The sequence below is a fragment of the Diabrotica undecimpunctata genome, chromosome 3 (genome assembly GCF_040954645.1).
Source record: "Diabrotica undecimpunctata isolate CICGRU chromosome 3, icDiaUnde3, whole genome shotgun sequence".
Classification (NCBI taxonomy): domain Eukaryota; kingdom Metazoa; phylum Arthropoda; class Insecta; order Coleoptera; family Chrysomelidae; genus Diabrotica; species Diabrotica undecimpunctata.
The window spans coordinates 167,278,636-167,296,575 of NC_092805.1; the positions used below are offsets into that span (position 1 = coordinate 167,278,636).

General features: G+C 34.7%; 1 protein-coding gene across 2 annotated transcripts in view; it reads left to right on the top strand.

Moving 5' to 3' along the window:
* Positions 1-17,940, top strand: part of LOC140437785 (uncharacterized) — a 90,846-nt gene that overhangs the window by 51,940 nt on the left and 20,966 nt on the right. For both annotated transcript variants that reach the window (XM_072527509.1, XM_072527508.1), the window contains exons 3-13: positions 1,274-1,326; positions 3,261-3,577; positions 6,111-6,317; positions 6,373-6,557; positions 9,205-9,314; positions 9,375-9,713; positions 10,233-10,449; positions 12,096-12,354; positions 13,060-13,576; positions 13,632-14,023; positions 15,351-15,595. In XM_072527509.1, the coding sequence (XP_072383610.1) occupies positions 1,274-1,326; positions 3,261-3,577; positions 6,111-6,317; positions 6,373-6,557; positions 9,205-9,314; positions 9,375-9,713; positions 10,233-10,449; positions 12,096-12,354; positions 13,060-13,576; positions 13,632-14,023; positions 15,351-15,595 (2,841 nt within the window). The remainder of the gene's footprint in view (positions 1-1,273; positions 1,327-3,260; positions 3,578-6,110; positions 6,318-6,372; positions 6,558-9,204; positions 9,315-9,374; positions 9,714-10,232; positions 10,450-12,095; positions 12,355-13,059; positions 13,577-13,631; positions 14,024-15,350; positions 15,596-17,940) is intronic.

Sequence of the window (17,940 nt, forward strand, 5' to 3'; positions counted from 1 at the left end):
GCCATCATTCTGAAGGGTAAACGAAAAAGACAAGGGATGGAACGCCAATGTGCAGGGGCATAGCTAATATCATAGAAATGCGTTAAATATCTGTGAGTGACGCTACACCAATATGGTCGTTGGGGAAGCATATACGAGTAGTAGTCAGGAAGGCAGCGAAGAGTGCATCTGCGCTAGGGAGGGTGATGTCTAACATTGGAAGACTCATATCAGAAAGGAAGAGGCCCCTACACGGTGTTGTGCTGTCAATTATCCTTTACACAGCACCAGTCTGGAGTGAGCGGTAGAGATACTAACTTACATGGGACTCATGATACGAGTAGACAGAACAAGTCTGTTTCGAGTAGCATGCGCCTACAGGGCTATATGAGTTCTTCTGCATATGTCAGCAGTAGAAAGTAGACATCTCTATGAAAGAAGAGAAGTTTTGACTACAACCATAAAAATAAGAAAGGGAAATATCAATGGAAAGATGGCAAGAAGTGTGGAACAGCACGGAAGATGTTGCCCAGTGGAGTAAGATACTGATCCCGAGCCTAAGGGACTGAAGACTAGATGGACAGTGAAGAGAAGTATAGAGAAACAGGTATGAACCCTGTGACTATAAGAGAGATAATCGATATAATCGTGAAGATGACGGGAAGTAAGGAAGGGTGGAATAGTGTACCCAATTACATCCGAACAGTCATTAAGAAGAAAGAAGAAGAGAAATACCAGACGGAACAATGACAAAGATAAGGTCTAGATAAGACAAGGAAGTGCTCTGAAACTTTCGTCAGCCTTACAGCAGCCATCCCACTTTCGGAGTACCAGACGTGAGACAGTACAGTCAACTGAGCATAGGTAGGAGAGGCTGGTTTTAGTTAGTAGGTAGGATAACAGGAAGGTATCCGCTTCCAGGATCTCCTTTTAGGGAAAAATGGGTCGGATGTACTCCTTTACCCTAACTCCAACACACGCCAGCCATCCCCAGAGATGGGTTAAACCTGGTACGGTTTTTAGAAAATGTACACCTAAAAAAAGGTTATCATTTTTCAGAAGTTTGTGCGATTAGTTTAATAAGCAGAGCTTGGATTTATAGGCAACAAACATTGAAGAAAAATGCGCCTATATATAGGCAAAGATTTTAATTAAAAAAGGCAGAAATCTAAAGATATAGGCAACATATAGGCAATATAAACAAATAACTTATTATTAACTTAACACAAGTATATTTACTCAACAAAACATTAGTAACATTATTATTGCAATAAAATATTATAATTTTTTTCAGGATTACCGGGAAGCACTCGAGTGGTTCTTAATCACCTGGATGTCTCTACACAGGTAAATATTTTTAAATTTTGAATGTATAAGTTTATGTTTGGCTTTGAGGAAAAAGGAAAAGAAAAGAAACATTGGTAGTCGTCCTTACATCGGAATTTCCATATCTCAAAACTTGTCTAGCAATCTTATATGTAGTATCGAATATTCTAAAAAATAAACATAACTTTTGATACTGTACCAAAATTCAGTAACAATTTTCCCTTCGATGTTTAATGCTACAGAACTGTTTAGTTTGTATGAGTTTGCCGAGAGCAGTTGCGCGAAATATATTAGTTTTATTTCAGGAAAGCTCGTTTCTTGTTGTTTTATGTGCTTTGCAGAAAGTTTGCTTATTAGATAAGTTAAATGAGGTCACAGTTCTTTCCGTAGATAACGCGAGAGTTCCTCCAGCGAGTAAATTTTATACCACCTCGTAATTAAAGATTGTTTGTATGCATGTTGTTTATTTTATACTCGTATGAAATTGTATAAGTTAAAATATACAGAGAGCTGAGATAGCCAATGTCGTTTGTTCCGTTTAAGTGTCCATTTGGTAGTAAAATTTCATGGATCAACAATAATAATTTTTTAAAAGCTTTTTATCTAATGAAATTTTTAAGAGTTTGATAAAATTAGCTCTTAATGTTTATATATTGAGAAGTAGACTTGGGAGAAAAAATAAAACGGGAAAACAATTTTTGTCTTAAGTTTATGGATACTAAAGCTCCTATTTGGATTTTATATATAAACAAATAATATGATTTAATTGGAAAAGTACTTTATGCCTATATATGGGTGCCTTCTTTTTCTACTTCTTCTTTATACTTGTATGTAGGCTTTAAAGCCTGTTTCTTCTTCAATATTACCCTCGTAAATTGATTAAATTATCTCACCATCTTTTTCTTGGTCTGCCAATACTTCTTCGTCCATTTGGTGATTTATCTCGTGCTATTCGTACTATCCTATCTTCTATTCTATCCGCCATTCTACTAATGTGTTCGTTCCACTCTTGTTTCCGTTTTCTCACCCATTCATTTACATCTTCTATATTGCATGCTCTCTTATGTTTTCTCTTCTCTCCCGTTTCATTTTAGATGTGTCAGTGTCGTACTTGTATAATGTATACACTGTGTTGGTTTTCTGTTTATCTTTGCCTTATGGTGTGGAGACCAGCCACACGCATAGCTCTTCAAAAAGTCCAGCGTTTTATATTTAAAATTGGTACTTTCTTCTTAGAGGAGATCATTCCAGTGTCATGTATATTTTGCTTTCTTGACTATAGTTGACCATGTTTTTTTTTTCTTTGCCTGTTTTTCCCATTCTTGTATTCCTAGTTCTTTTAAATCCTGGTTAATACCATCAATCCATCTCCTTCTGGGCCTACCTCTCGGCCTCTTCCCGTTTAGTTCTTTTTTAAATACTGTTTTTGTATTCCTCTTTTCATCCATTAGTTATACGAAGGATGTGTAGTATAGATGTGAAGTTTTTCATGATAGTTCTTATTTAACATAATTTAGGTCTCATTATTATTGAATATAGACTCAACTTTTATTTAACTTGTTTATTGTTTATTGTAATCTCATAAATGTGTCGAAATGCCATACACCAAATACATTGCCTCCCGTTTATAAATATAAATAAAGGAAGAAGGTCCAGTAGGGGGCTTCCACTGCTGCTGTTGGTGTGCCTCTCATGGCCCCTGTGATTCCGAGGCAAGTAAGTCTTTGCTCTTCGCTTAGTTTAAGACTAGCACGTTATTGCTGCACCTTTGGATACCATACTAATAATGATGCTTATATAATTTTTTGTTCAATCTACCATGTCTGGTTTTAACCCCACATTTTTTCTTGAGAATACTTTTTATTCTTAGGCAGTTTCCGTGTCATATATTTTAACTATATTTTAAATAGGTTTATATTGGTTATAAAATACATAAATTTATTTTTAATTTTCAGGCCAATATTCAACATAGTGCGCTGAGCTACGAGTCGGAGGACGAGATGATGAGCCGGATGAGCCGCGACAGAAAGGGCACACCACACTACAACAGAGAAGATATTAGGGAACAATATTGCATTACCGAACGCGGTTTAGGTGCCTTGGAAACCAAACAAAGCTTGTTCGGATGTCTTTCGTCTCATCAAGGCTCTTGCTCAAACCGTACATCTCTCCTTACAGCTTGCGTGAGACAGAAAGTACCTTCGGACGAGAATTTGTACGATCTTTATAGAAGGCATCCGTCGGAGTATGCTCCATATCCAAGAAGAAGCAGGTAATAATGATTTCATACCAACAATCCAATAAAAGTGTAAACTGTATTTTCACTTATAACAAATTGGAAATGGGAAAAAAATACTAAAATATTATATTAATTGTATTGTATAATTGTAATATTGTGTAATTACTGTCTATGACTTAAATCGAATGAGTACCAAATGGTGGATAAAGGGATTTTCTTTTCGACTACTGATGACGGCCGTCTTCAATAACTTCATTATTTACCTTTAATCTTCAAATATAAAAATAATATTCATTGATTTTTTTATTGAATTGGCAGAATCGCTAATTAGTGGAGGTAGATTAGAATCATCGCACAAAAGAACAAGGAAACAATTTCAAAGAGATTAAAGTCTTCTTCTTGTAGTACCGTCTCCTATCGGAGGTTGGCTACCATCACAGCAATCTTTACTTTGTTGGCTGCAGCTCTGAACAACTGTATTGAAGTGCACCCATACCACTCCCTTAAATTTCGCAACCAGGAAATCCTCCTACGTCCCACATTTCTCTTTCCCGAGATTTTTCCTTGGGAGATTAAAGTATTGCACTAATATTGGTGATCATATTCAAATAAAAAAAGTTGGGAGGAATAGATGTATTCGCTGTAAAAATCTTAAGCTCTTTTACTCCCTATCATACATAGAATGTTTTCCAGTTCATAAAAATAAAATTTTTCCCTTCATACCATACTGCTACTTTATTTCTGCCACGACATATTTGCTCCCTTATTTATTACTGTTGGGATAAATATGTCCCAGAACTTTTTTTTCAAGAACTAGTATGTGCAAAATTTTCAAATTTAGGATTTATGTTTTCTAACTCCATATGACCAGATCTATATATTTAGATTGGAAGATATAATAAGATCTAAAAGTTTTTTTGAAAAGGTTAAGGATCACAAGACTAACAAAAACTCTACAAAGAATATGGTACAATAGAATAAAACTAATATAGGTAGACGCAATAATTTACGGAGACAACCTAGTTCTTTTAGCAGATAGCTAAGCGCAACTGAAGAGATTGATAGAGATTTGGACAAAAAAGATAACAATATGAAGATGGAAAAAATGAAGACAAGAAAAATATAATGATAAAAATAAAACACAGAGTGGAACAATCAAAAACATTATACGAGGCCGGTAAGACTTATAATGCAATCAAGGAGATGGATAGACTCATGGGAATAAGCGAAATGAGATAGACGAACTCTGGGCAATGTGCAATTAACAATCATCCCATATATTATTCAGGTAACCCCAACGGAAGACACGAAAACGGAGTAGGTATAATTTTAAATCAAGAAACTGCCAGACATCTTAAAAACTTTGTACCCATATTGGAAATAATGCTCCTCCTTCAACTTGTTACCTACCCAATAACAACTAACATTATTCAGGTATATGCCACTACCGCTGACAAACCAGACGGCATAAGTGAATCATTCTAGAATGAATTATCCAACACCTTGAAACACCTTCCCAAAAAGGATCTTACCTTGATTATGGGTGATTTAAATGCCAAGATTGGTAGGGGACAATCGGGAGAATTCATAGGACAATTTAGGCTTGGAGAAAGAAATGAGCGAGGAGACCGATTGGGTGAGTTTGTAATTACTAACACTTACTTTAAATTCCCATACAGAAGATTATACACGTGGAAATCACCTCAAAATACTTCAGGCCACATAGTCAGAAATAAAATAGATTACATTATGATTAATAAAAGATTCCGTAACAGCATTTCATCAGTCAAGACATACCCAGGAGCCAAGATGTCAAGTCAGACCACAACAGAGTGTAAAACAGTATAAACATAGCAATTTAATTACCGTTATTCAAACTGATTTAATAGACCAGGAGCTTGAAAAATTCCATAGAGTTTCACAAGACATACAAGAAAAATTCCTCAGATCACCAATTAAGAAAAAATCGTGGATGTCAAATGAGATTCTATATATGATGGAAGAGAGACGAGAGGTCAAAGATCAGGACAAGACACTATACAAAAGAATAGACAAAGAGATAAAAAAAGCAAGGAGAATGGATACGGACACAAAGCTGAGAAAACAATGTGAGGAAATACAGCTATTACAACAGAAACACGATTCATTCAATATACACAAAAAAGTTAAAGAAGCTGCAGGCTTATACAAGCCTAAAAGAGTTGGATGTTTGGCAGAAAGAAACATATAACCTAGGATCATAATTTAAATCGATGGAAAAATGGAGCTACATATAACAAAATGACGTGGAAAGTAAAAATAGATAGATCGAGTAAACAAAATTAGACAAAAACTAGGAGAGATGATCAAATAATTGAGAGCAATGAATGCAGACCGAAAAAACTGGAGTACTATGCAATTAACATTAAAATAAACAATTCGACGCGAAAAGGTATTTATGAGAGGTTCATTATTTATGAAAGTTGTTTTCATAAAACTACTCATGCTATTGGGTAGGATATTGCTACTGTTGATATTGTACGTATCGTATAATCTTCAAAAGCTTAAAACATTAAAACTGTTTTAGATATCCATGGGGTCCGGTAGTATCTGATATCTACCGCTATGATGAAGATTTAAAATCGTCATACTTTAGAAGAAAACCAATCATAGATCCAAGCCGCTACACTTGGATGCCTTCCGACGATGAGTCAGTCAGAATGGAGAAACCTAGGTCTATCATTGAAAACTGCCATGATAGGGTTACTAATTCTTCTTCTGTTATGTTGCCAGGGTAAGGATATTGACCAGTGTGCAAGTTTTTTTATTTATTTGGTCGTTATTTTCAGGAAAAAGCATGTTAGTTTCGCTAGATCTCATACTCTAGCGTCTTTTGACAATGCTCTATCTACTCTTAGTTATTCTACTGGGCATTTGAATCACATAGCTACAAGTCAGGAGAGGTTACTGGACGTTAGGAAACCTGAGTTGACGCCTATCATTACTAAACAACCTGAGCAGGAGGTCTTTTGTGGTAAGTAACAGCAATATATAAATATTTCCGCGAAAATGGTCTGTGTATGTATTCTGGTAACGGTCTCTTTTACAATTTAATATCTGATGAATTAACGCTACCTAGAATTATATACTATCTATTTATCTATAGTCCATTTCCATCATATTGATAGCACATTATGTATGCAAATCCCTAAACTGTTGATACGGATGACTCAATGAAAAATAGATATTTGTCAACAAGTTTACAGAAGTATATAGGAAAACAATTTTAAATTGAGTATGACCACCAGGTATAAAGGTTGAAGCAGAATAGAATACAATAGTTTTGAGGCTTACTAATCCCTAAATAAAGTTGCCAGTGTCGGAGTGATGGAGATTAACATGTACTAATGAATTTGCAAGAAATGTAAGATGTTTATTTTATTGGTTATATATAAAATAATTTTGTGGCCGTTACAGGGGCCGATTTGTAAAAAAATGAATATTATTTTAATCAAATTCCATTTCAGATTCACTGCTTTGCATTGCATTGCATCAGTCATATTATCCAAATTCCACATTTTATTTTCTTCCTTGTGAGCATGACTAACAGCATTTTTCCAATTTTCTGGAGTTACTTTTGATAAGGAATGTTCTAATAATTGGTGTAAGTCTTCTAATTTAAATGTTTTGTTGTTGCGTCCGACTTCACCGTTTACTTGAGACCATATATTTTCTATCGGATTCAGATCACAGTGGTATGGGGGTAAACGTAAAATAATTACATCACGGTTTAATGCCATTTCATCAATTATATATTTTTTATAAGCTGCTTTATGTTGCCCTACAATAGGTAATAATTCCTTTTTGTCGAATTCCCTTGTACTCAATTGCGTGTTTATTCAATCATTCGATTATCTCTCCTTTTTTCCATGCCGTTGTTGGCAATTTTTCTGCTAGTCTTGAATGGTAACTAGCATTATCCATGACTATGACAGAATTTTTTGGAATTAAATCCAACATTTGCTCAAAATATTCTTCAAAAACGTCAGCAGTCATTTCCTCGTGGTAATCTTTGGTTGATTTTGAGGCAAAACTTAATAATCCACCATTGACAAAACCGTATTCGTTTCCAATATGGGTTATTATGAGTCTGCGTCCTTTTCCAACGGAAATATTGTTTATTCCAGTAGATACACCTTCGATGAATGCCTGACGGGAACTTTTCACATTTGTATCAACCCATAGATATGGTACAGTATGACCTTCATTTAGCAAAGTCTCGTCCAAATAAAAAATTGTTTTCCCTTCTTCTCGGTACTTTTTAATAGTTCTTAGATAATCTCGTCTCCAACATACAATGTAATCTTTTTCAAATAAAACGGATTTTCTTCTATTCTTTTGCCAACGAAATCCGATCTCTCTCTCAATAGTCCCCATAATTTCCTGTTGCTTATGATTGATAACTCTTCGTTTTCTCTAATTAATGTTTGGATTTTGTCCAATGTTGGAAATTCTTTGTTAAAGAAAAATGAGTGGACGCTGCGTCTTATCATTTTTTATGTATTTCTTCAATTTCCAAGGATTTACTCCATCCACTCTTCTTGGGAGATGAAACAGTTCCTCCTTTTCTTTTTTTAGGAATCTATAAAATGTTGCTTCTCCAACCCCTGTCATATTTGAACACATGTTAACGATTTCACGAACATTACTTAAAGGTCGTTGATGTACAAGTGCATCGTGTACATTTAATATTATATTTTTCTCTCTTAGACTGAGGGCACCTTTAAAACTACACTTAACCGGGATAAAACCTGTTGTCGACGTCATTTTTTAAATGCAAATAACAAAATATCGACACCAAAAACGTAGGTAGGTAAGACATGAACAATATACATCTACAAACTAAATGGAAGATGCAAACAATTTCTAATTTATATTATAGGCATAAGCTGTAATGTGGCATAAAAACTACTTAAACTATCATTAGTGAAGCCTTATCAGTAATTTCAGGTAATTGTTCAAAGAAGGTATTCTTTTTGTGTCAGGCGATAACTTGTATAGAAAACAATATTCGCCTTTAAATTACTGTTTACATTAATTTATTTCGTGAAACATTGAATTCTCTCGTTAATCACCCGTGTATAATTAACAATAATCGTGTGGCATATATACCGACGTTTTTTACGCACAAAAAAGGTATAGTGAGATTAGTGGACACTTATTTTACAGAAGATTTTTTAAAAGATAATGAATTGTTGACGGCATCTTAAAATATTAATTTTTTTTATTTATTTCAAAACAAGTATAGGGTGACGCCTATGGTTTTTTGACCTGTTGAGGATTTGCATACATAATGTGCTATCAATATGATGGAAAAGGACTATATCTTTACTTAGCGTACAGGAAAATGCCCCGTTTTCTCAGTTTATCACCATTGATTAAAAAAGTTTTTCAGTTAAAACAATTCATTAAATTCAAACACCCAGATTCACTTTGAATTTAATGTGGCTTCGGTAAAAAATGTCTGGCTGTTGTGTGGCTCGATCCATAAAATAATAAAGTACTCACACCGAAGTAATACTCGTATAAGTTCAAATTCTCTTATCGGCAAATAAATAGCCGTTCGGCTAATAATTCATTGTTATGTTTATTCAATATTATGCATTGTCTTTATTTTTAAGATAAAATCAAAAGAGTGCCGATGAAGACACAGGCCACTCAAACCGAAGTAGGTCTAGGAAGGAAACCATTACCTCCCCACATAAATTTAAGTCCAAGAACTATACAAAAGGTACCCAACATCATTTTTCTATTTTTATCTTAATAAATTCCTTTAATTTTATATTTACAGGTCAAGATGGTATCCCAAGGCGCCCAAACCAACGGCATCGCCACAAACGGCCGAAAACTGATCAAATCCTACTCGGAAGCCGGCAGCAAATTCGGAATATCGCCGATGAACGGAGAAATTATTCCTTTTGATACGATTCCCGATCATGAACCTTTACAAAGAACCCAATCTGACGAACCTCCTAGATCTCCGTTCATCGTAGATAAGGCACCGACTTTTTCTTTACCCGATCGTAACGGCCCAGGCGCCGACAGTGAAACCTCTTCTTTAACCAAATCTGACGAGCACGAGTCTGAAGATTCTGCTGAATCCAAAAAAGAGATTTTTATAGATTTTAAGGTAAGACTGTAATTTACTTATAGTAAAAACATTTAAACAGAATATCTGGGTATCCTCTTGATGACAGACTAGAATGTTTTAAACAGAAATCTGAACAATCAGAATCAAACTGGGCATAAATTGCAGATTGTAGTTTTCAAAACAGTTGTTAGGCGCCTAAGGTATTTCATCACTGTGGTCTAAAAGATTTTCTATTTATACTTTACTGTATATATATTCCAAGTTTCTGATTTTTCAGACTATAAACATTTTCGATAACTCGGTTGCTTAATAAGGAAATAAGTTTTTTCTGATAAAAAACGTTATCTTGGAGGAAAAACTCTTTATTGTATATTCATTTCTCCTTATTAAATTGTTTTTAAACACGGCATTGTTTTAGAAAATCTATTTGCGATAAATTTCGAAACAAATCTCATTCAGCCACATGGATTAGACTTGTTGGATATAATTATTAAAATACAAATACTTTAGAGCAAATTATACGAAAGTTAAAGTTATTAAAAGTTTTTTTTATTATAGCCGCAACTTTCCCCTTCAAGCAAAATGTCAAAAAGAACCCTGATGAAGGCTCTGTCAGATGGCGAAATTTTGCTGGAACAAAGACGAGTAAAAATATCTGACGACTGTGTTGTTCCTGAAAAGCCGGTGCATTCCGTTAGCCATGAGGATGTTTATAATGAAGACGAGGAAAGGATATTCACGCCGTATTTCCAGAAAATGCCGATTCAAAATGAAGGTACACGTTTTGAATTTTAAAGTATTAAATTAACTTTTTAACAAGGTTTTTCGTATATAATGGACCTATACGTCCAAAAGACTAAACTAATAATATTCCACTCTCCAAATTATGGTTTGTTTTTCAAAATTGAACACCCTTTAATATCTAAACAAGCTCGGAACTTATATGTTCCGAAATAGTAAACATATTTCTTGGTTTACTCTATTCCTGATTCTCACGTAGTCTTCTCGTGCTTCCGGTGTCTTCCCTCCTTTATATGTTAGGAAAGCTTGTTTCTTTTCATTTGCTAGTGCTTTCACCCTTTCGTCGTACCATGGTGTTTTGTATTCCCGTTTATTTCTGATAACTTTTCTTTTACCCAAAGCTTCTTCCGCTTCTTGTAGGATACATTTTTTAATAATTATCCAGGTTTCTTCTATATTCTTTTTAGTCTCTAGGTTATGGCTGTTTAGCTTTTCTGTTAGTCTGTTCTATACAAGTTCTGTGTCCCTTCTTCTTCTAAGCTTTCTGTGTTTAACTTTTCTTCTACTTTTGTATTTCGCTTGCCTTGTGTGGTAATTGTAAATTCTTGGGGTGTATTTGTCTGTTTGTTATAATGTAGTCAATCATAGAGTTACGTCCTCTTGTATCTGACCAGGTGATCTTATGTTGTATTGGGTGGTCAAAGTATGTGTTGTTAATTTGGAGGTTATTCATTAAACAAAGTTCTAGAAGTCTTTCTCCGTTGTCGTTGAGCGTTTCTTCGTTAAATCTTTGTGTAACTCCAGCCACAGGTATGTTGCCTGCTCTGGTGTTTAGGTCACCGAGAATTATCGTTTTAATACCGGCTATTGTGGTGTCCAGTAGATCTTGGAGCTGTCCATAAAAAGCATCTTTGTCTTCGTTGTTTTTGCTGTTATCCGGTGCATATACGGGGATAATATTAAGTATCGTCTGGTGAAGATTAAAGCAAACCAGCATCATGTGTTCGTTGATGTATCTTATTTCTTAAATATTGTTACTATATTTATTGTGCATTAAGAGGCCTACTCCTGCCTGAGCTCGTTTACTTTTATCTACTCCGCTGTACAGGAATATAAATATTTATTTCTATTGGCACTTCCTTTCCCTTTCTTTTTTGTTTCGTTCAGGGCACATATATCAATTTTATGGAGCTCCAATTCCTACACAACTCCCTGTTCCCGTTTGTTCCACGATGCGATGTTCCAAGTGCCAATTCGTAGATTATTTGGTCTCTTTGTCCTTTTTCTTGCGTGGTTCGTCATTTGTGTATTCATCCAATTCCGAGGCTTCTGCTCGGTTTTCTGAGCATTGATTTTTTTGACAGAGCTAACCTTGCTCACCAACTCCCTTTTCGGAGGATCATTTCTCCCTTCGTCGTCAGCTCTGACCCTGCCTTCCATTGAGGTTGGTTACCCAATCTCCAGCAAGGTTGCGCAGGTTTCCAGGGTTCACCCGTGCAGCCCAAGCCGCACTTCGTGGAGGTAAGGATAGGGATTGAGTAGGAGAGAATGGTAGAGAATGGTAACTGGAAAAAACATCTTATATTGCGCTTCACTACCCCTTTGAACCCCCAAATAGGGATACCACTAAAATTATAATTTACACTATAATTTATTAATCTGCATCTTTTTATATTTAAGGTGTTTGTAAACCCCTGGAAGAAAACGTCTATTCTTCACTGGACAACGGAATGTACACGCAGGACTCGATCGACGAGGATTTTCACGAACATTTAATTTACAGCAGAACATACTTGGACACTCACGAATTTAATGGTGAACAACACATCAACATGGAAAATTGGCTAAAGGACGATTCGATTGTACCTTCCATAAGTTTTCTACCGCACGCAAAACTTTCTCCCTTCACTTCGAATGATTCTTTAGCTAACGAGACCAGGTAAATCTATTTTTTTATTTGTGTTAAAATATTTCGTCATACAATGTAAGTAACTATCATTTTACTCCTAATACATAATACCAATATTTCTATATTAGTGTAGTAATGTCCCTGACCTCCATTCCGTACTGTTTTTCCAGAAAAAAATCTATTATATTTGCAGCAAAGAAGAATTTTCCACATGTAAATTTGTTAATGAGAAAGTTTGAGTTCTCTTCATGTGTAAAGAATGAGACCATGTTTGATCTGTGTATATTTTTTGACTCTCTGCATTCCAACGACATATTGCATGTCCCTGTATATGCGACGTCCTGTATATGTCCCAACGACATATTCCAACATGCCGTTTAATGCCATGTTTTTAAAGACATATTACGTCGTTGTATTCGATTAGTGAAATCTTATGTCCCTCATTGCATCTTACTGCAAAAGGCTCCTTTGGCATGACGCGTTGTTTGATTTTTTTTACAATACTATAACGAAACTTCTCATAGATCCCTGTAGATTAACTTTTTCAGCTATAAGCCTAACGTTCTTTTGACAATTCATCCTCTGGTCACAAACCTTTGTCTTTTCGGCGTTCTAGTTCGGCGTTATCAGCTTCATGACATCATTTCTGCGTCCATAGCCTCCTTGGTCACCTACTTAGTGTACGGGATAAATTAGGTCAATCTTGTGTTTAATAATAAAAGTTTTACGTTCAAGGGATCAGTCTGACGGAATTTGGAATGAATCTCAAGCAACAGTACTACAAGTGGACTCAGGAACTGACAACGGAACAATCTTAAGCAGCTCAGAGTTTAATTCAGCCACATCACCCGTTTCTGCATCCATCGCTCTAACTCCATCATCCAAAAGAAAACACATGCTCATGATTCAACACCAACAAAGATCTTCCATGGACACCGAGAACCTCGACGAAGAAACTGTGGACCAAAATGTAACATATTTAAGAAAAGTATCTCCGGCGAAGACTGTGGAATCTCCGGCATCGTTATTTCCAAGACAATACTTATCCGTAGAGAATATTTTACCGATAAGAAAAAAATTCACGCCAGAAACACCCGTCGGCTCGCCTCTTCCTGCTGTAGTTCCTGATCTTCTGCTGTCTAGAACTGATTCTTGTAGAACTAATACAGATGTATCAGAAAGTACTACTACTGACGACTATATCACTGCCAATTCTGGTACGGACAGCTCAAGAAAAAGTGGGTCTATTAAGGTAAATTATTTATTTTTTTATATATATTTATTTTAAACATACCGTTTTTGTTTAGGGTCCCGAATTATATAACAACCTTCAACAAGCCCACATTACCGACGGCTCAAGCCTGGAAAGCGCTCGAGGCTTGGACGCTATCAGCGACGACATGGTAGTCCCATCCTTCTCCCCTCCTCCTACCACCAGCGCTTCAACAGTTGGTGATTCCTCCCACAGCCTCTGCAATACTCCAGTGCCTAATATTCGCACCGGCCGATCGACTCCGTCCGAGGACAGCAGCTCCTCTTGTGGAAGTTACAGCGTGGGATCCACTCCGGATTTGCTAGATAGATTTACGGAAACAGTGCCTTCAAGAAATAAAAAAGTCTGCCCCCCTAATGTATCTGACGATGAAAGAAGCGTTAGGTATTCATCGTCTGGGTATTATGAATCACCCATGGAAGATGAGTAAGTATATAAAGTATATGTTGGCACTTATAAAAATAAAATGTAAAACTCTGTTTACAATTATTTCAAAAAAGCTCTAAGAAGCCATTACTGCCATTTAGTTTCAATTATTGTCAAATCTAAAAAATTGCTTGATTATTAGAAATGTTAAGCCCAGTTTACTAGTAGTTACTATTAAACTAAGTATCTAATATATAGTAAGGGGAAAAGGCTGAGATTGTTAGCTCCTATCAAAGCAAGAAGAAGATTAACTCATAAAAAAGATGCCAACAAACTCGAGACCTCGAGGAAGACCAAGGTGTCTATGGAAAGACTGCACTGGAAAGTTGAACATTCTAAACTAAAGAAAACAGAAAGAAGTAGAAAGATCAATTTTAAAAATCTAGTTAAATTACATAATATACTTCTGTTCTTATACCCTTTTATACAGCTGATGGTGATTAGGCCCGCTAACGTGCTATCTAGATATAAGATATGGCTCTTCTTCTTCTTGATTTGCCTATCCGTTACGAATGTTGGCGATCATCATGGCAATCTTTATCTTCTCTGCAGCAGCGCGAAAAAGCTGCACAGATGTTGTATTGAACCAGATTCTGAGGTTCTTTAACCAACATGTTCTTCTTCTTCCTGGACCTCGTTTTCCAAATATTTTTCCTTGCAGGATGGCTTGAAGGACAGCATATCTGGATTAATTTCGCATAATATGTCCGAAGAACTGTAACTTTCGAGATTTGATCGATCGTGGTCAGTACTTCTCGATTCTTATTCATTCTTCTAAGGACTTCCTCATTTGTGACTCGGTCAGTCCAAGGGATCTTAAGCATACGAGCATATTTATGATATGACTGAGAAAGTAATTTTTCGTAAAGGGGGAGGTGTTATCATGTTCAAGATAACCAGCTGTCATCATTGCTTTGATTGAAACAATCATGGTGTTTTTGGATATTAATGGCTTTTAGGATAATTCATTAATTATACAAAAAGATAGCCGCTATGGTTATAAAATTTGAAAAATCTATTTTATGACTTGTTTGAAGATAATACTGTGCCAGGTTAATTAGAATTAGGGCTGAAATGAAATGTTCAGATATTATTTTTTAACTATTTATTTGGTTTGACCTATGTAAGACAGTCTGCACGTGGAATTTAGCTGATTCCATAATTTTTGAATGTTATTTTTGACGAATCCGTTAATTAAAAGTAAATTAATACAATGCTATGAGACTATCAAAAATAAAAAAGTAACAACCAAATGGACGATTTACCATTATAACGAAAAAAATTTAAATTGCGAATCCTAAAATGAATACTTTCTTCTTGATTTCAGCACAACCTGGACGTCGCCGAAGAACAACCACCATCGTCGCTGCAAAGACTTTACCCTAGACTTATCAAATAACCCCAACAAGTCATATCTCGAAACATACTCCATCTTGAACCCCAAACCCAATAAGAGGAATATCAAAGCTTCGCCATCCGCCGAAAAACCGAAAAGATCTAAACCGCGAATGAGGAGCCCCATGCAGGGTAGTAGAAAAAACTCGCAGCTCAAAAAACAAGCTCATATACAAGGTAAATTAATAAAATGTAAATAAGTGAATCGGTCTCTTGAAATTTTATACGGTTCTTCGCGGTTCTTCCCTAGCTTTCATTTACCTGACCGCGGAAATTTACTTGAACATTACATCTTATACAGAAGAATACAACGTGTTCGAGACCTCATAAACTTAACATCTACTACAATAATAATTATTAAAAATATCTCAGTTCTCCCATATACGAGTAAAGATAATTCATAGTGTCGTGGACCTGACGTAATCATTTAGTGACGTCGATGTACGAACGACACAATGCTATCAGGCATTGCTAAAAACATGCAGTTTTATCATAGAACAACCGAACATAGAGAAGCGTCAGTCCTTTGAAGTTACGTGGCCAAGCCGTTAATGACAGCTAACAACCAGAAAATTAATAGTCAGTGGGCATATCACACAATATAAATTCTTAAGAACGTAGGCGCAAAATTTCGGGCCAATGTTTTTTAAATGCATTAATTTTTTTCGAATCCTGAAAAAACTAATAAGTATTTTTGAAAAATTTAAATGTGATTTTTAATTTCAAATATCTCATTCAAAAAAACTTTTTGTTTATTCTAAGGGACTTTCGGCCCTCGGTAATAATGTAATCTTTCATTCTGTGTTTAAATTTTTCAAAAATATTTGTTAGTTTTCTCAGGATTCGAAAAAAATGATTGTATTTAAAAAGCATTGGCCCGAAATTTTGCGCCTACGCTCTTAAGCGAAACAAAGAAATTACTAAAAATCTTAAAATTACAACAGAACAAGACTTAAAAATTGCAAAAACATGGTTGCAAATAAACAAACTTACATTAAATTATGAAAAAACTAAATAGGTACTCATCTACTTTTTGCTATATACAAAAGTTGTCTGCCAATTTTTAATTCGTTAAATATAAATAACAAAGATCATTGAAGGTACTGCGTCATGCGCCAATGTTTTTCTTCTATTTCCTTTTACAATAACATTATCTTCAAAATGCAGTTCACAAATCCTATAATTATTATAAAGTGAATCCATTTTGAATAACAAATCTTCTCGTCTGCAAGCTTCTATCCACACTTTGGCACTACAAATTTTTAACAGAACAAATTTTAAACAAAGAACTTTTTCTGTATTTATAAATAATACTTTATTACTTACAACTATAAGAGTATTAGTATATTCTAAGTATATTGTAAGTAATGAAATATTTAACTTTTGTCAATAGGTATCTAATCTTAATAAATTTACAGTTTTCTCCTGACTAAGTCACAAAAATGTCACTAAATATTGAGATATGCAACAAATAAAGTTTTAATATTTTTTATTTGTAATTCCCATTTAAAACTCCTAAATATTTTATGTACTTTGATCCATATATTTGATCTTTTTTATTTATATTTAACGAATTAAAAATTGGCAGACAACTTTTGTATATAGCAAAAAGTAGATGAGTACCTATTTAGTTTTTTCATAATTTAATGTAAGTTTGTTTATTTGCAACCATGTTTTTGCAATTTTGAAGTCTTGTTCTGTTGTAATTCTAAGATTTTCCCAATTATCGGTCTAATTATGTTTCCAACAATTTTTAGTTTGAGCATTTTAGTAATTTCTTTGTTTCGTTTAAGAGCGTAGGCGCAAAATTTCGAGCCAATGCTTTTTAACATTTTTTTGGAATTCTGAGAAAACTAACAAAAAATTTTTGAAAAATTTAAACACAGAATGAAAGATTACATTATTACCGAGGCCCGAAAGTCCCTTAGAATAAACAAAAATTTTTTTTTGAATGAGATATTTGAAATTAAAAGTCACACTAAGTTTTCTCTTTTTTTTTTTTCACCCCTGTAACTTATTAAAATAAACATTATAGAAGTTTTCGGGGACTTTTGGCCCTCAGTAATAATGTGGTCTTTCATTCTGCGTTTAAATTTTTCAAAAATACTTATTAGTTTTTTCAGGATTCGAAAAAAATGAATACATTTAAAAAACATTTGCCCGAAATTTTGCGCCTACGCTCTTAAATCAAATATTCTCGTGTATAAAACCCTCTATATATTTTTATTTCCTAAAAATACTATATTCGTATTGTTGTCTTCGAGCGCACCCGGCCACCACCTGTTGATTTTTTGACCTGAGCCTTCGGAGACTTGCGTCTTTCAATAAAAGAAATAGCACTGACACCAAATTTAATGTTTTCATTTTGAACTATCCCTTGGCAGACCAAAGTTTATTTTTTATAGCTCGGACAGACACGTTGGCGTCGGCTTACTGTTCGAAAGTCAAACCAATACTATTATGTAATAACTAATAATAATTACAAAGCAATAGTAATTACCTGTTATTATTCTTAGGAAATC